This window comes from Orbicella faveolata, unplaced genomic scaffold (genome assembly GCF_042242905.1).
Source record: "Orbicella faveolata isolate gen_17 unplaced genomic scaffold, um_ofav_v1 contig_36, whole genome shotgun sequence".
In the NCBI taxonomy this organism is placed as follows: domain Eukaryota; kingdom Metazoa; phylum Cnidaria; class Anthozoa; order Scleractinia; family Merulinidae; genus Orbicella; species Orbicella faveolata.
In genome coordinates, this window is record NW_028301565.1 from 14,184,008 (window position 1) to 14,203,892 (window position 19,885).

Consider the following 19,885-nt stretch of genomic DNA (forward strand, 5'->3'; position numbering starts at 1 on the left):
AATACTGCAGGGTAAATAGGATTTTCCGCTTGTTAATAATGGACATGGCGCTTTGAATGAATAATAAGATCTGCTCTCGCTAGTTGTAAGCTTACGCGTACGCTTTTGCGTTTGTTCTGACTTAAGAATATAGCGAAAAACTCTCTACTCTGATATCGAGTTAATTTGTGAGTTGCTCAAACAATGCTTAAGGGCCCATTAACCGATTCATGCGCGCGCTCGCGCGCGTTGCTAAGGAGGTGAAATTTCACTTCCGGTTACTTACGTGAGCCTGAACGCGGAAAATAAAAACAACTCAATAACTTGCAAATTCGCCTACATTTAAGATGTTTTTCTTTGTTTTTAACAAAATGCAAAGTAAAAACAGTACAAGCAAAGGCAAAGTAAGAGAAAGATAGAAAAACAAGAGCAATACAAAGAGAAAAACTAACTCCATGTGGCTTTGTTTGATCTTACCGAAGTGCGGTGGTAGTCTAAATTGTGCACGCGCTGATAGGCTAACTTCCAATACATACCGGGCGCACTTCCGGTTTCTTTAAATGCTAAAGGAAACGTGGTTTTACTTTAAATCCAGCCTTTTTCGACGAATTTCGATTAAAGCCAACGTTGGGAACATAGCTATGTATTCCTTTTTCGAAATCATGTTTTTTTCGGAAAATTACGAATTTTTCAATATTTTGAAATTCGCTCAAAATCCGACCTTTTAGAAATGAAACAAAATCTATGCATGGCGTAATGAGGATTTAAATTAAAATATTAAATCAATGAAAACAATCCAGATACAGTAATTTGCCTGGGAGCCTTTGCATTTTGTTAGAATTAGTCACATGACCATGGGCGTGGCCTGATGACGTCATCACTATTGTTACTGATCCTGAAAAAGTTAAAACACATGAAATAGCTCTGAACTAACTAAAATTGATGAGATTATATGAGAATAAAGTTTCCTTAGCAAGGGCTCGAAAAGATCAGTTAATGGGCCCTTAATCATAACCAAAACCTGTTTTTGATGGTTTCTTATGGTTTCTGCTTGTTTGGCGAGTTTGCAAAAGTTTTTGAAAAGAAAATCTGACGACAAGTAGCTTATTTGCATACTGCAGCCCGTACACTTTCAAGTCTGAGTCCGTGTTTTCAATTGTCAACAAATTTTGACAAATATTTCTTTCGTTATTTTATGTGCTGAAATGCTGCAACAATTTTCACCAACGCCAAAGGCTACTAACATCATGTCTGTTTCTTTGACATGGTGAAGTTTTACACAGCGAAAATGAAATTGACAGGGAGTTTTGATAACTCGACCAACAAAATCGAAAGTTGAATAAAGAAAGCGTCATCGTAACTTTGCTGATTATTTCTCCTGTATTCAAATATTTTCAGCTAAGATTTTAACCCTTTGAATACCAAACTTTCGCCAAAAAATACCGTTTTTAGCCGTTTAGTCAGGTTTTTTAGTTGCCATGGCGCTAAATAAGCCTGAGTTTTGCTAAGAAAGCTTTTTTTTTACTAAAAGGAGAGATTTTTCGAGGATTAGGTACAAAATTGAGCAAAATTTCAATTCCGGGCATTCACATATGCCAAAATTTGGACTTTTTTTTTTTTTGCTATTAACCGTTCTCAATTTTGTTTACTGCCCCTTTCCTTTCTGTTTTTCTCGGCCCTTTTACACTGGCTACCTTTTGCATTGTATGTTCTTTCTGGCTGCCGTGAAAAGTTGGATGTTAATATTACGGGCGAAGCCTAGAAATGGACCTTGATCAATCATCCATAAATGGACCATTTTACCACCGTTTTTGCACCAAAACTGATAACGTTGTTTTTCGATTTGCGACGTCGGAATGTCGTCGATATCTAAACCTAACCATTGTGCGGAAAGGCCTAGTCTAGCACTACTATCTGCTTATCAAGAATATCTGATGACATTTAAATTGATGACGTCACAAGTGGTACAAAGAGCACGACCATTAATTACGCATATATGCGTATATGCGTAGTTGGCATTCCCCGGCAAAGGGTTAACATGTTCTCAAACATTTATCAAACTTAAGCATATTTAAAAACTATAGAGATATTATATGAGGTCGATGAACGTTTTCACACGAAAGTGGGGAAGTCTAATTTGTCATGTTTACTGACTGAACAAAGCACGCTTCGACGGGCCCTCTTATCCATCGACAACAGACAATTTATTGGATCTTTACACAAACAAACCTGAGCAGTATCTACAGACGTAAACTTATTGGACCTTGATTAAACATAGCATCAAGCGTTGTTTACAATTCAGGCGAAACTCAAACTTGCAATTTTGTTTTACTTTTCGGTCGCGACAGACTCTGGCGAAATCCCCGCAAGCGTCTGGTAAGAGGAGGGAAACTTTCAAGTCATAAAACACCGCTATATCCAAATATATCCAACTATAGTTTTTCGCTGTGTTATGGAATAGCTTTTAATCCCGCTCATGATATGTGAAATTTAGAGTGGAGTAACGTGGAGATCTTGTAAAAGAAGCAGCGGAACCCAACTTGGTTAGTGATATAAAGCGGGACATATCTAAATTCGATACGGTCTTACTTCACTCAAATTGTGCAGCTTACGACCAAAATACTGAGCAAAATTCCAATAGACATAAACGTATTGAGTGGTGGACCAAAAATCTCAAAAATTTCCGGAATTTTGGACGCCATTTCCCCCGCACTACATCCGCAAAAATTCACGCAGCATGTACGCGCGTGTGCCGCACGCAATGGCGCAATTTGTTCTAAAAATAAAAAAAAATTGTCCCATATCATAGGGACAGCCCCAATACTAAAAATGGCGCGCGCCTACGGTCTCCGTCCCCAATTATGGCTCCTGTTAATACAGGATTCATGGATTATACGGTTTTAATTCACATCTCGAACATCCAGAGCTGCTTAGAATAGTGAATTTAATGATCCTCGATTCCGAGCAGCAAGGCTGATAGAGCGAGCTTTTCTTCGACGCAAACGAAAAACGACGAAACGATATTCGACTGGGCACGTGGATTATTATATAGCCTGCGTAGCAGGCGTTTCCACACTGAAAAGCACGCGAAGGGGACGAAACTGCGAGTGAGCGCGAAAAATAAGGAGCAGAAGGGGAGGGGGGGGGGGGGGGTGAGGGGTGGGGTGATTCCTTTCTCCCCACCTCCTCCCGCTTCTCGCTCATCCCCTGCCCCCTTCTCCCCAATTTTTTGCTCACCCCAGCCACTTTTTCGCTCGCCCGCTTGCTCGCTGGCTTGTTCGATCTCTCTGCCTAGAAAAGGAAAGGAAACGACTGCTACGCAGGCTAATAGTTTTAATTCCCATCTCGAACATCAAGTGTTACTGAGAAAAGAGAATTTACTGATCCTCGATTCCGAGCAACAAGGCTAGTAGAGCGAGCTTTCCTTTCGTCGCAAACAAAAAACGAGGAAACGATATTCGCACAAAGATCCTTGAAAAACGTTCGGTGTCTGTTTGCATGATTTTAACTGTGTAAGGTCACCTTTTCAACACTCTGACATTACATATGAAAAATGTTATTTAGTGAATTTTAATTAACTAAATCGTTAGTTAACTATAGTTTTTCGTCCAGCGCGCTTAATTTTCATAGGCCAAACTAACCATTTAGATATGGTATACCCATAGCATAGCTCTTTTTTAGAACCTCATATTTGTGGAGATATTCGTATACTAGTAGAGTGACCCTCTCAAATCAGTTGAAATTTGGTCAGTAAATTAAACTGCGATAGTTGTATTTTTCAAACGGCCAAACAGCAGACCGACAAATCGTGTTTACTTTGAGATGATAAATAGCTCAAACAAATGATGAAAGCGTAAATCACAAACTGTGTGAATATGAATTAAGTCGAGGCAAGTTTCCTTCTTTCTGTACTGGCCTGTTGAAAATGCTCAATTTTGCAAAAATTCTATCTGTCATCTTGGTTGATCGAGCGTTTTTCCTAAGTTTCCGAGATTTACCAAAATGGCTGGAACTTCTAAAGTTTATTTCTGAAAATATTTCCCGAAAGGGTCTTTTTGATCCGTCATCGGATTCTCCATTTACAGGCAGTGGCCTTTAATTACCTAACATTTGCTTTTTTAATTTCTTCTTTGTTCTAAGATGTCTTTATCTGAGATAGCTTCGTCCATTGAAGGAACATATGATACACAAGACATTGCCTTATAAGTAGAAGAAAAAAAACGAAAGAAGGTCCTGAACTTAATAAAGAGCCATTCCACTAACTACACAAGGTACGAAAGGGGATGAACATTATAAATTTTCTAATAAAGAGTATGATGACGAAATAATTTGGTGTGAAATAGGTTACCGGGCGACTCACCCCAAGCACAAATGCCAAGGATTGTCCTTTTCCAGTAGCTATCGTTTGAATCATTTCACTTGGTTTGTTTTAGCATAAACAAAGAGTAGATTTCCTGCATTTTCTATGCTGCAGTCTTCAGTTGATAGTGGTTGGGAGGGGGGGGGGGGGGGGGGGGACAAGGGGGTCAGATCCTCCCGCCTCCCGTACCCTGCTCTCCCACTTCCCGTACATTTATCTTCCGCCTCCCGCCCTTTTGCGTGCTGCTCCCGTTCCCTGTAAATTGGCAGTCAAAACACATCCTACTCATTTAGCTTCGCAATTGTTAAGCATTTCCTTTGTTTTTAAACAATTTAACAAGATTATCACTGCCATATGTTTCAATTCAATGAAGTTTTGACCTACTTGTTTATTTTCTTTGAGTTTCACCATTTCAGTCCATTTTCATCAGCTCTTCAGATTTGTTTCTGAAATCCGTTTTCAGTGACGACGGTCTCAAAAGTTAATTCTAAGTTGTCTCGTGTTCTGATAAAGTATACGCATTTCCAGTAACCAGTCCGGCGTTTATTGGGATCAGACAATTAAATCATGGACGTATGTCGTCTCACCTTTTTGCAATTTGACAGCTTACGCGACACGTGCACTCATGCCGCTTGACATTCGTGACTTACGACGTAACCACTGTAAACGGGTTTACTATTTCACCGGACGTAAGCCTGTTTTTCAGCCCAAGCGCAAATTTTCGTTTGCTCGTTTGCTCAGAAACCTCAGAAGTGACTGAGAAGACGTTAAATACAAGTCAAATATATTTTGGGTTCTTGTTTTTGAAAGTATTCTAACGCATTGTTGAATTCAACAAATTTGCGTTTCGCATTTCTCTCCCGCTTCCCGCCCTTTCCTCTCCCGCCTCCCGTACCCCTCCCACCCCCCTGTCCCCCCCCCCCTCACTTAATACTTATGGCAACGAAGACTGCGAGTGTTTCGTTTATCTTTTATCAGTTCGATCATCAAGTCGCCATACGACGTTCGATTGATCGTCAGCGGTCGCCATCTTGATTATCGCTGCAAGCAATCTCGTTTCCAGGATCTTTGAGTTTCATTAAGGCTGCATTAAAGGTATTAAGACTGGGTGGGGAGATGACAAAACAACTCCGGAGGGGCCGGGCAGGGATGTTCATAGTCTTGCGATCTTCGAAACATATCCAGAAGTACTCGTAAACCTAGCTTACACGATAGTATGTTAAACCCTTCGGAAACTATTTGGGCCACTCTGGCCTATCTTCGGTAGTCTTCGATAATCTTGCAAAATCCTCAGTCGGAACTCTTCGAAATGTATTCAGCGATCATTCAAAACATACGCCGACCTTCGAGAGTCTGAAACTGTACTTCGTTACCACGTTGAGAAGTAAGCCTTAAAATCTCGCTGAGTGAGTTTACTGATTGCTATCAACTGGCTTAATGCAACGTTGCAATCGCAATATTTGTCCAAATGCTGTGCGGTATTTCATGCTTCTCATGCAATAAACGTAAGGATTAACTGCGGAATTACAGGCCAGCAAAGTCTGCACCCAGTGGAAACCTTTTCCAAACTGAGCTAGGTTTGTTGAAGGGTTGGCAATTGCTGGGAGTAGAAGCATGGGTAGCCAGCACAAGGCGTAAATCCCCACCACTGTGAAAATAGTTTTAGCTACTTTTTTCTCCGCCACTGAACTATGAGATGCAGGTCCCTGATGTATTCTGTTTTCTTGTCGTTTGGCGACAATGAAAATGTAAATGTACATGATCATGGTGGAAAATAACAAAATGCCACTGTACAATGCAATGTACATGTTTGACACCAACGTACGAGCGTACAAGAAACCGAATGCAAGAGAAACTATCCAGACAACCACTATGCCAACCAAAGCACGTCTTTTTGTGATGGCAGCCACGTATTTAAAAGGAAATCGTATGGCAACAACACGATCAACTGTCACTGCAAACATATTTGTCGCGGAAGCAACCATAGACGTATGACCAAAGAAACTCCTCGCTGAGTCAAAGATGACGTTGTCATCGTGTCCTCCCGTACTGAAACTGTGGATGAAGTAGTTGATCGACATTGGCAAAAACAACGCGCAAACAGTGATGTCAGAGAAGGCCAGGCTTGTGATGAAAAGATCAGGTATGTTGCGAAGATTTTCATTTTTGTAGAAGGCAAAAAGCACCAAAGAATTACCTAAGGTTCCGATGAAACTGGCCAGGGCGCAAACTACAGAGAGAATTATGGCGTCATCTTTAGTTAAGAATGTACTCAGACGAGGAACTGATGTTGTTTCTTGAGGAGGGCTGGTAGAACAGTTCCAGCACGACTGGTTAAATAGGTTAAAGGGGTTTGGAGCCACACGTAGATCGTGCTTGATCTAGAAACAACATCAACAACATTGAGTTTTTCAGTTAGGAATGTGGGGACTGCATTTCTAAAACTAATCCAGAGGGTTTTTTTTTAACTTTTAAACAATGAACTCTAGTTCTCTACAAGTTTTATCTTTCCGTGAAATTATTCGGCTACGAAACCCCATTACTGTTTAGCTTACTTGGTTATGCGCCTTTCATAGTCCATTTCCATATCTATCACAAAGTGCTCAAAAACTACCGTCTCCCGATTATTAGTCGAAAGTAAGTCACTTTTCCCAAAATGCGTCCATAGCTAAACAGCAGATTTTTAATTGTTTAGTTTGCATTTTGCGTGAGATAGGTTAGGTGGCAATTGTTGCCGGATCCCAACGTGACTTCATTTATGAAAAAAGATCTTCTTTGAAAGCTTGTATTTACGATTGGTGTCTTATTCAAAGACAGTGATGTTTTTGTCTCGGCGCAATTCTTTGGCTTTCTCACTCGGAATAAGTACTAAAAAGTCTGATGTGTTCACGCTCACAACTAACCGTAATTTTCAATTACAAAGTATCGACAACAAGGCCACAATATGTGTCCTATAATTAAATACGTTCAGTTGTTAAGTATATAACAAGAACATGTCTAATTACAAAGTATTATCAACAGCATGTCCAATTAAAAAGCGCCCTATAAGAACGTCAACTCATGATTGCACAGTATAATGCGATCATGTTCAATCACAAGGTGTTGTTGTGTTGTTGTAATGTAGTTTTCCCTGGGGCCATAAGGGAGACTAAAGTCTTTGACTGTAATTATGCACCGTATCGAAATAAAGTGTCATTCATTCAAGGTGTAAGATCATAAATGTCTCAGCCGAGTTTCAAAGCGTCAAATCACAAAACTCGCCAATCGTTTACCTGATTGAAGTCCATCTTTTGACTGAAATTTCACTTTTGTATTCTCCCAGAACGGTTTCCTAAATAAGTTTTTCCCTTCAATTTTGAAATTAACGTGATTACTTTCTTTTCTTTCCGATCAACCCGCCAGAGGTGGAGCCAAATGACGAGCTTAACATCAGGACAGGTCACGTTACACGTATTGAAATCAAGAATGCTATAAAGAAGTTAAAAAACGGGAAGGCTGCAGGATGTGACAATATTCCACCAGAGGCAATTAAGGCGGGAGGGGACACATCAGAGGAGGTTCTCCTGGGCCTCTGCAACAGGTTATGGAATGAGGAGAAGATACCAGAGGAGTGGAGAAAAGGTCTGCTAATCAAGCTGCCCAAGAAAGGTGATTTGAGCTACTGTAAAAACTGGCGTGGCATTATGTTGCTGAACATGGCAAGTAAGGTGTTTTGCAGAGTGATCCTGGAGCGCATCAAGATTGCGTTGGACGAAAAGCTGAGAGAGGAACAGGCGGGCTTTCGAGCAGGTCGAAGCTGCACGGATCAAATAGCAACACTGCGGATTATTATAGAACAGAGTATCGAGTGGCAGTCCTCCTTGTACATCAACTTTATCGATTTTGAGAAGGCCTTCGATAGTATCAGTAGAGATGTTTTGTGGAGGTTGTTGCGGCACTACGGGTTGCCTGACAAGATAGTCACCATCATCAGAGTTCTCTATGAGGGTTTCTCCGCACAGGTGGTACACAATGGACAGAAGACTCAACCATTGGATATGAGGACCGGGGTAAGACAAGGCTGCCTGCTATCTCCCTTGCTGTTTCTGGTCGCCCTGGATTGGGTGACGAGGACAGCCTTTGACAGGAAAAGAGGTATTCAGTGGACCTTTACGACATCATTAGAAGATCTTGACTTTGCCGATGATCTGGCCCTACTGTCGCACAGAATACAGGATATGAAGGATAAGACACGAGCCTTGGAGGTACAAAGTGCGAAGGTAGGCCTGAAGATCAATGCCACCAAGACAAAGCTGATGCGTATTGGTACCAAACGTGGTGATGTTGTGTCGGTAGCTGGGAAGCGGGTTGAGGAAGTGGATGAGTTCACATACCTTGGGAGCATTGTAAGCAAGAAGGGAGGCACTGACGAGGACATTCAGGCACGAATTGGAAAGGCAAGACAGGCATTTGCGATGCTGAGACCAATATGGCGATCCACGGCACTAACAACCAAGACCAAGCTGAGAGTCTTTGGGACAAATGTGAAGGCGGTGCTCTTGTATGGTTCTGAAACTTGGAGGCTGACCAAGGGATTGGAGCAGAAGTTGCAAGTGTTTATCAATAAGAGCCTGAGGAACATCTTGCGGATTTGGTGGCCTAGAAAAATCAGCAACAAGGACCTTTGGAGTCAAACAGGGCAACGACCGATAGAGGAAGAGATAAGACAGAGAGCTTGGGGCTGGATCGGCCACACACTGAGGAAACCAGATGGACACGTAGTCAAGAGGGCACTAGAGTGGAACCCACAGGGGAAGCGAAAGAGAGGGAGACCCCAAAACAGCTGGAGGCGCACGAGAATGGCAGAGTTGGCGGCGAAGCATGTTACGTGGAATGAGGCAAAAGGCACTGCACAAAATAGGGTTAGGTGGCGCGCGCTAGTTGAGGACCTATGTTCCACTTAGGAACGAAGAGGATTAAGTAAGTAAGTACTTTCTTAAAAGAACTTCCTGTCGCCCATTATTTTTCCTTCGTCATAACCGTAATTGAAGAAATCTGATGACCATCGCGTGCTTCTGTTCGATTTGGTTAGTCAAGCATATGAGAACTGACCGAGCTAGATTCCACTTAGTCCTATCTCCTTATTAAACAAACAAAGAATGAACTCTTAACACTACCAAAAAACGAAATAGAAAACACAAGGAAAACGTCGACAGACCGCCGGTTTTAAAACTGGTAGCAATTTTTTGGGAAAGTCGCGCTCTTTTGGGTGACAAAGTAAAAGCGTTCATCGCTATGGTAGTGCTGTTGAACATTTCGTTTCATGTTGACTTCATTGCCTTCGCTTTGAGATCAGTTCGCTTTCAGCTACACTTCACGGATTTTCAGTGTTTATCTTGGACTTTACCATTCTAAGTAAGCACATTTTTTGTCGCCCGTTTTTTCAATATTATTTTATGATATGATATATCGTTTTTGGTAACTTTAATTTTCAAGGTTTATTTGTATAATTCTCTCACGAAAGGCAGTCTGCTTTGTCCACATTCAAACAAGTTGCGTGAGGGGAATTCTCATGGGCAAGTAGAAAACGTATTTGACTTGTTCAGTTACAACGCAGGCCGTTTTGCTGTTGCTACCCTTTGACTTATCCCTCAATGACGACACTTTACATTATATAATTTATTTTGTGTGGAAAAATATGTTCCCAGTAGTATTTAACAACAAAACGCAGACTACTAATATGATCTTAGTGAATCGCACTTTGAACGCTGAGGCGTTACCGTTATAGTGATTTAAAGTGATAGATTGTAATCTTACTCACCTTACTGATTAGCCGCGGTGAAGTTTCTCTCTTTTCCCTTTACATTCAATGTACTGAGAACTTGCATTAGTCTGTGCAAAGCAGAAGGGAAGAAAAATGCCATGAATATATAATGACACAGTTATTGAAACATGCCATCTTAAGTTAAAATGCCGTGAGCGTTTTCCTCTTGAATTAAAAGAGTTTTACTTTCTTTAATTAGAATGTTTTCGTGACAGAATCATTGGCTAATCGATTTGAAAGTCTCCCTTCTCTTAAGATAACAAAAATTATATTTCATTTACCTTATTCTAGTTGTCTGATGCCAAACGATTATTCACAAATGGAAGTTTGAACACCTTGCGGGTGCTGTTTGTATTAGGTTTTAAAGTTACAGTTTTGCATCTTATTGGCAGAATTGATTCTATATATCGACCAATATAACATCTATCAATCCGCCTAAAAACTGGTTCAACACGGTTTTTGTTTATTTCAAGCAAATCCCCTTCTAAGTGCCCCTGGTACGTTTGCAGATGAGGTTGCCTTATTGTAATTGGGTTTCCCATATACTGTTGCCGTTATAGAGGAAGTGTCTTGTTTATTAAATTGGTTTTCCGAAACGTTGTTCCGATAACGCGTAGGCGTGAGAAATTAAATTCGAAGAACAAAATTAATAATTCGCGACCGGCTGTTTTTGTCCCCGAGGATTATTAAAACTTAAATTGATTTCGGTTTCTTTCTATCCACTACGTATGGATGTCGACTAAGGGTTACGCTCTTTTCCTTTCGAAGACTATCATCGTCTCTTGGCTTTGTTTAACGTAGCCAACTTTTGATACTGAAAGGACTTTCCCGAAATTTACAAAACGGTCAATGTCCTAGACTGCTGGTTTAACCGAAGGATGAAAACAAACTAGTGTATGAGATAAGCACAAAGCGACATACAACTTATACAGGCGCAGCTCCCCGAAATAATTGAGATCAACAAAGCAAGAAAGTGCTCGTACTTATCCTAATATTAACTATTTCTTAGATTAGTTCTTAGGGTAAGGGAGGGTGTGTATGGCTGCTGTAAGAGACTGCAGAATCTGCCTTCGCTTGCATGAATCTGCCGAAGCCGCGACAGACTCGATCGATCGCTTAATGCTTTAAAGATGGATTCCATCTTATGATGTTATCAGGAAAGAGCGACTTAATGATGTGTTATTTCAACAAGTATTCAGCTGCGGTAGAACCTCACTATGTCGAACCCGGTTATCTTGAATTCCTCGCTATCTCAAACTCAAATCATTTTCCCTTGAATATACTTTTCAGTGACTTCCTATCGGCCAACCCGAAGCCCCGACATCTCGAACTATGCGTCGTTTCCCTTAAAGGGCCACAATCAACCATGAGCCATTGCGGACAGGCACTCCATCCGCTGCATTAGGTAAAGGTAAAGTCTGCATGCGAGCCAAGTGGCCCATCAGGCCGGAGCTTATCCCGGTTTCTGTAGCATGAAGCGACTAGGAGTATTTCTACGCCCCCCTGGATGGGATGCTAGTCCATCGCAGGGTTACCCCCAGCATTAAGTTCGCCGGTACCCATTTATACACCTGGGTGGAGAGAGGCACTGTGAGAGTTAAATGTCTTGCCCAAGAACACAGCACAATGTCCCCGGCCAGGGCTCGAACCCGGACCGCTCAATCCGGAGACGAGCGCACTAACCATAAGGCCGCCGCGCCTCCCACGCATTACGGGACAGAAATTACGGAACTCCGCAGTGTAATCCCTCGACTAATTCTATCTTTACGATCTCAAGCCCAAATCCATTTGGCCTTTGTATGGAGTTTTCTTGATATTCACCTGTTTGATTTACGTGGTTATTTGCCTGCGATTTCCATGTTAATAGTGGAGGTCAACTGTAGTTCCCATTTGCGTAGTTGTCTTAGCCGTGTGCTTTTATATTACGTTGCTCCAATTTACACATGCACTGACTTGGATATTTCATGCCACACAGTTCTCTTCACAAAGCTAAAATCTTCAGATACTTTTAATTATTTCGATTTAATGCTACATCAACCTCAACCGTTAATTTTAGACTTGACAAATTTGTATATACAAAGAAAACTTGTAATTTGTAATATTATGTCCCTAATTCTTTAACGTTTTATTCGCATCGATTGGAGATTTTGTACAGTTATTTTTAACTGAAGGTCTCTTTACACGGCCATGCATGCTTAGCAGTTACAGTCATCGTGATTAAATAAAAGTTATCTTATCTTACGTTTCTTTGGCTTATGCGCTTCGTAAAAGTTTAAGATAGCGAGTTATCAACTTTATCAAACTCATCAAAAATCTTTTTATCGAGCAGTGACTCCTTAGAGTACAGATAATGCGTCAAACGAGTTCGATGTAGTCCTCTGCGCGCAATGAAAAGCACGGTTGGATCAATATCAGCAGCTGGGCAAAGTACTTTACCTAAAACTAACTAAAAATAATTACCAATACCATCTTATATAACTCACAGTCATAAAATTATTTAATAGTCATTAACGGCCACTTTATCATCTTTAGAAGTCTAACTTTTAACGCTCCATATAAAACTCACTTGAAGATACGACATGGTGACAGGGTGAAAATGTGTTTCCCTTTTATACGTGCAAATTAGAAAATTAGCAAAATTAGCTGTGACTTAGCAAGACAGCTGAATCTTAAGCTACATCAACACATACGTTTACACTTATAAGAGCTCACACCTTCACTAATATTTAGGTATTTCGCCCACACCTAATTACAATCATCTTTAACGTTCTCCAAAGTGGACAAATTCTTAAACTCAGAGGTTAGGACCGGTTAGAGCTAGGGTCGGAGTCTTCTTTTGTGCCTACCGGCATAGACTTATTCATTAGTAAACGCTGACATCACATCAAGCATGCTTAATGTTAGTCTCGTCCTTGGTGGCTTCGTTTCAGTTAATGCTTTTAAGTGCTTTTAAGTGTTAACGATTCCTTGCATCTTTTTCGTAAACGATCACTGGCCTCGTGTGGACAAATAAACTTCAGTCTTATGCATTTAGAAAACTGAAACAAAACAAATAACTGAATCGTGGAAAACTTCGAAAGTTCTCAGTAATCTTCGAACGTCTTCAGATGTACGTCGAACTAATGTCAGTAACAAACTTGTGTAGAGGTGACTTATTACCGAATAGTCAACGAGTGTTCTGTTAGATTTCGATCAACATAACGTTCTATTCGCAGTATTTTTCCGAATGCTGTGCGATATTTCTTGCTTCTCATGCAATAAATGTATGGATTAATCGCAGAATTACAGGCCAGCATAGTCTGAACCCACGGGAAACGTTTTAGAAACTCGACGGCTTCCGTTGTAGGGTTGATAATTATCGGTAGCAGGAGTACGGGTAGCCAGAACAAGGCATAAATCCCAACCACTGTAAAAATGGTCTTAGCTACTTTTTTCTCTGCTGTGGAACCAATAGATGCCTGCTGTATGTTCTGTATTCTGTTTTCTTGTCGTTTGGCGATAATGAAAATGTAAATATACATGAATATGGTTGTCAGTAGCAGGGCGGCGCTGTAAAGTGCAAGGTACATCCTTGACACCAAATTAGGAGCGTACAAGGCGCCAAATACGAGAGAAACAACCCAGACAACCACTATACCAACCAATGGATTTCTTGTCGTCATGATAGTGACGTATTTGAAAGGGTATCTTATCGCAATGATACGATCAACTGTTACTGCAAACATGTTGGTGGCGGAAGCGACCATGGAGGTATGACCAAGGAAACTTTTTACAGCTGCGAAGATCTCGTTTTCACTGTGGTTGAAGGCGTAGATTGACATCGGCAAAAACAGCGCACAGACTGAGAAATCTGAGAACGCCAGGCTAGTGATGAAAAGATCAGGTATTGTGCGGAGAAGTTCGTTTTTGCGAACGGCAAGAAGCACCAGAAAGTTTCCCAAGGTTCCCATTACACTGGCCAAGGCGCAAACTACAGACAGGATTATCACTTCATCATCAGCTAGGAGTTTACTGACATGGGAAGCTGTCGTTGTTCCTTGAGGGAGGCTGGTAGAACAGTTCCAGCACGACTGGTTTAACAGGTTAAACTGGGTTTGAGCCATACGTTGATCTCAGTTTCTTGATCTACAAGCAAACAATAGCAACAATCTTGAGTGGTTTGGTGAACGTTTCGATAAATTTTAACATGCAAACTTATCATATCTGCCGTCCTGTTTACGAGAAACATAATGAAAACTGTTGTAACAAATTACCATAATATACTAACAGCAACTTCGAAAGTTTGCTTTACATGCGAGCTTGCAAGTGCATCCACCTTTCAGCGGCGTGTTACAAGGTGGTTGTATTCCTTATGGATGAGATTCTAGATTTTGATCATTCAAATGAAAGCTAGCTAATGACCTGTAATGCGGTTTTTTATCAACAACTACATGGTGCTTCTAACCTATATAAGGCTGTGTAAAACAAAAAAAGTGTAATAATAATAATAATAATTTGTTTAATAACCGAAATCATTTTGTAAAAACACAAATGATGAAAAACGCAGTTGAATTTGCTCTTAGAAAGAAGTCTAATTAATGTGGTTCACCTGCAGATCATCACCTCATAATAACTACATATATTGCCCCATACACTTAGTTATCCTCTCTTCCCTAAACACACCTACAGCATCAATAAAAGTTAACGTATTGTTTTACCGTAGGATCTAAACTTATCAAGGAACCATAGTGAATGTTTAGCCTAAGTGCATGATTTTCACACCAAAAAAGCGATAAATGCACTCAAAACAATTCGGAAACTGATTATGAAGAAAAGTAAAGGAAAACGTTATGTCTGGGTACCATTTTAAAATAGATAGGTGTTGAACGACGATTGACGTACTCTGCATTGACTAAAACCCCATTGACATTGTAAATTGTCGTAAAATGAGTAAAATGATAATAAACTTTAACCATCTCTCGCCTTGACAAGGCGGTTTAAGAAGTCGTGTCGTCCTAACTTACTTATTTGCAGATCATGTGTTTTTGAACCTTAACAGTTTAGCTTCATTGACGTTTCTTTCTTTCTAGCAGATATGGAGTTTCAGTTGAAACATTTTAGCTTTTTGCAATATGTATCTTTTTTTGGCAATAACTCTTTAAGGAAACCATTAGTTGGTTTCTTTCTGTGTTAACACAGGATGTGTACGGATAAACAAAATGAAAGCTTAATTTGTGTCGTGTCGTCCTGACTTACTTATTTGCAGTTCATATGCGTTTTTGAATCTTAATAGTTTAGCTTCATTGAAGCTTCTTTCTTTCCAGTAGATTTATAGTTTCAGTTGAAAAACCTTTAGCTTTTTACAAAATATTTTCTTTTTTGGCACTATACTGAACTCTTTAAGGAAACCATTGGTTGGTTTCTTTCTCTGTTTACACAGGATGTGTGCGGATAAACAAAATGAAAGCTTAATTTGAATAAGTGACGCCGCATTCGTATCATGCTGTTTCCATGTTTTGGTATATTTTTCAGAAAATGTTACTCGACGTTAATTCAGGTTATCGGACGATTTTACAAATGCCACATTTCGCCCCAACAGTCTTCACTGACCAGGCCGGTAAATTACATTACTGGCATCTTCGTTTATTTGAAATATGAGGGCTTACAACATATTATTTTTGATAGATAGTCTCGTGTTACTCTTGGCTTTTTAGAGGAAAATATTAATTTTACTCACCTCCCGTTTAGCCGTCAATATTTTCTCTTTTCCCTTACTCAGTAATAAACTATGCACTTTTGCAAGTCTGCTGAACAAATTGCGGTGTGAAACATCCCACGATTGTATAAAGGGAAGCGCCATTGTGCCATGATTACCAAGTTTAAACAGCCGGAGGTAAAAAATGATGCAATTCTTCGGCAAGTGTACCTTTCAAATTCTAGCATTTCGATTGCAAAATGACTATCTAATTGACGTCATTTCCAGTTACGACTGACAAACTATAATGTATATGATATTTTCCCGAGACTGCTAGTTGTCTAACGCCTCGAAAAGCCAACCAACAACTAATTCACACCGCGAAAGTTGCTCACCTTGCAGCTGCTGTTTGACTCAGTGTACGTTTAATGATTGTAGTTATCCTCTTTTAATCAATCGTGTTGAATTCGTTGATGATTTCTTGAATGAGCACCGCCAAATAGACTACGCTACACTGCAGCGTGTCTGATATGAATCTTTATTCTTTTGTCGTAATACGGAGCTGTTGATTTTACGCTTCATAAGCATCTTAAACGACCTATTATTCGCATAAATGTCCTCTATAAAGTTAAGAGACCACTCTCAATAGCTGTGTGGGTGGTTGGATTGGGGGGGGGGGGGGATGACTCGCTATAAAAAAGTGACTGCATAAGATGGCGAGACTCAGTAAAATGAGCCGTCGTCATCGATCAGTCTCCTCCCGCCATGATCATGAGACGCCTAAGGACTCTTAAAGGTGTGAAGTGTGAAGACACATTTTTAGCCGGAAGAGTCTTTTTTCATTTTATTTTTCAGCCCTATTATGCACCTAATTTTATCGAAGAAATTAGCGAAAATGATAACAAAACAAGAAAAAAAAGATTTTAAACTCGTCTTTGGTTGATAAAATTTAGAAATAAGCTTTAAGGAACTAAAATGGAGCTTGCACCGGTAATTGAAGATCTCGACAAAATTCTTCTCGGAGTTTTAATAAATGTTAACAGGCTTAGTTTCCAGCATTACTGCTAATGGTTCGATGCATATATGAAGGACGGTCCTAAAAGAGCGGCATACAAACTTATTTACCACGAGCAGAAGTCCCCCCCCCCCCCCCATCCCCCGCCAGGAAACAGAGAGGGAGGGTGGGAAGAGCTGCTGATGTTCTTAATAGTATTGTCTGAAATATGCTTATTTCGGTATCTCGCGATATTTTGCAGTGGGACAAGCGAAAAAGAAGGAAAAATGAAACATAACCAAAAGGGTACCCGCATGAGTTTGAAAAAAAAAAAAAAAAAAGCGTTCAGCCATCGCTTTAGGTGCTGCATAATATGAACAGGTTAGAAGTGATGGTTTATAAATATTGAAAAGTAATATATTTTGTTTTGAAACTAGATTAAACCAGGCAGACAACCCAAAACATTTTGTACGAGTTCCCAGGAGACATGTTAAGTGTCCGCTCAAAATTTAACAGAGCTGTAGGGAATTTTCCTTTTTCGTTACCTGAATGAAAATACTAAATTGTTAAACGCAGAAACACTTGGCGGAATTATTAAGGAAGCAATACTGCAGGGTAAATAGGATTTTCCGCTTGTTAATATTGGACATACCCAATCTTGTTTTACCACTTTAAAACATGTGATAAGGTCAAGGGTGGACTATAACTTGGGCGTTTTTCAACTATCGCCAATTTCTTTCGCACTTCTCATATTTACACGAAAAAATTGCATATCTTAATGCAACAGTAAACATAAAATTATGCTTTGACGTATAACTGCACCTGAACATAGACATTCTATGTTGATCTCTAAATAACACATTGCATCCTAAGCTAAAGTAATAGATAGTAGGTTATATTTTGTTAAAAGAGGTCTAAAAATCTAGAAAACTTACCTTTTGAATTCAGCAGTTTACTGCGAAGCACTGAATTACCCACCTTTGTGAAAACAAATATATATATATGTGTGTGGGGTTTTATGCAGCCCTGCAGAGACGGCCACCTGGACTGTTGCCAGGATCAACAGTTTAATCCTGTTATCATCGAAAGGCAATGCGAGTGACTTGTAAACACATCGCGTTACAAGTTGATTTTATATTATTAAGTAAGATACGACTGATGTTATATTCCAACTGATATAGTTATGTAATCTTCTTCAGTAATCAGGCAGTGCTCAACGAGGCAAGTTGAGCCAATTTTAATTAAAGTTGTGCATCAAGGCAATTTCTGGATGAGGCTCAGTTATTAGCATTTTAATTTAAAAAATTTGATTTGCATATAAATTCATGACAATCTCGAAGGCTGAGAAAAGGAGGAAGTGCTCGTAGCTTGGTACCAAAACAGCACTAACACAGTCAAATAGAACAAACTTAGTGGATCCCCAGAAAGTATTTAAAGAAATTAGAATGTGAAAATAAATCCGAGTAAAGCAGATAGTAGCCCTTTCCACGGTTAGCTTGGCTCATTTGCATCACAAAACCAAAATCCAATGTGGATGAGAGGCAATTTCGGGCTGAGACTACAATTACAAAATTGTTCGAAATTGCCCCATATACATGCTGGATTATATTGTGATTCAAATGAGAAAAGTTAGCTGTGGAAAGGGCTATTGAACTCTCAACATAATTAAGCAAAACATCATTAATCACAAAACATTTTAATGAATTCATCAAAATACTATACAAAATTCATGCCAAGATACATAGCTGATTCGAGGGAGGCTGTCCTACAAAAAAAAGGCGTAAGCGACAAAGCCGAAAGGTTCGGGGATGGCCGTTGTCAGTTTCGTCAGTTTATTGAAATTCACATAAACATGTGGCGTGAAGTGCAATAGACCATTTTACAGTTGTCTGTTCAGTGACCTGGCCTTTGGATGACAGCGAGGCTGCAGATGACCTTGGTTTGATAAAGACGTCACTGCGTTTGCTGTGTAAATCAACTTGTTCTTATGCTTACTAGTTTGCATTTCAATGAGAAAAGCAGAGAGGTCTGTATCAAAGCAAGACCACCTCCAGCCTCTTTTGCATTCATATAACTAAGCGCACAACTGTAAAATGGCCTATTGTACATATTCCTTCCTTTTATGTCCGAAACTAACACTCCTTTTGAAGTCTTGCACTACGTGAAATGGAAAGTATAATAAGTATAGTGAATCCGTAGACGCAATGCGTAAGGAAAAGTATACTGATGTATACTAGGGTTTATGGGCATATAATTCATGGTGAGACACATTTAGTCACCTTCCCCTTCACTCCTGAAATGCTAACCGCAAGCAAACAGCAGTAAATAAATGCTAACCGCAAGCAATCGGCAGTAAATAAAAGTAAACTCAGTCGAACGGTCGAACAGTCGAGCAGTAGAACCCCTATTAAGCGGCCACCTGTTAAACGGCCACCCCTATTAGGCGGCCAGTAATCAAAGTCCCGATGAGGGCTTTTCTATTGTTTTTACCTGTATTAAACTGCCAACCTCTTTTAGGCGGCCACTATCCATTTCTCCGAGTAATCACTGAAAACCCAGTGGCCCTCGTATAAATATTTACAGAATAAAAAGATGACGTTAAAAATTAAAAATAAATATAGAAGGATTCTCTATGCAACGATAACAAAAAACTAAGATATAAGACGCACTAAAATATTAAAAAGCAAAGCATTGGATCAAGGCTAATAATTAAAACAAGAAAATTGAAAACTTAGATGATAAAATGGTCCAATTCCTTATAACTGTCCATAAAGTGTTTAAAAATGGATTTTTTGAAGCATTTAAGATTAGGTTGGCTTTAATATGGGCAGGCGTCATATTTCAGAGGCGGCTGGTCGATACTGAGGAAGACCTTCCACCCTCAGTTTCTCGTTTGAATCGGGGGCAGACAAGGAACAATGAGGAACAGTAAACAAAAGCATACGTCTGTTTCCTTACAGTAATGTATACTGTCTTGTAAAGATTACTTAGTGTAATGGCACGTTGCATGAAGAAAAATGACAGGAAAACTGACACCTGGTTTGAAAATGTCATACCCTCAACCGGTTCAACCTG

The 19,885-nt window shown here is 39.9% G+C and overlaps 2 protein-coding genes across 2 annotated transcripts; both read right to left on the reverse strand.

Annotated features, from left to right (window-relative positions):
* Positions 1-5,284: 5,284 nt before the first annotated feature.
* On the reverse strand, positions 5,285-7,626 carry LOC149102363 (histamine H2 receptor-like). Its single transcript, XM_089274561.1, has 2 exons — positions 7,612-7,626; positions 5,285-6,720 (listed from the first exon to the last, which is right to left on the reverse strand). Exons 1-2 carry the CDS (start codon positions 7,624-7,626, stop codon positions 5,752-5,754), a joined length of 984 nt encoding a protein of 327 aa, XP_089130687.1. The 3' UTR covers positions 5,285-5,751.
* A 4,506-nt stretch (positions 7,627-12,132) lies between these two features.
* Positions 12,133-16,233, reverse strand: LOC149102364 (histamine H2 receptor-like). The gene is made up of 2 exons (XM_089275496.1): positions 15,859-16,233; positions 12,133-14,267 (listed from the first exon to the last, which is right to left on the reverse strand). Exon 2 carries the CDS (start codon positions 14,243-14,245, stop codon positions 13,298-13,300), a length of 948 nt encoding a protein of 315 aa, XP_089131622.1. The 5' UTR covers positions 14,246-14,267; positions 15,859-16,233; the 3' UTR covers positions 12,133-13,297.
* Between the last annotated feature and the right edge of the window lie 3,652 nt (positions 16,234-19,885).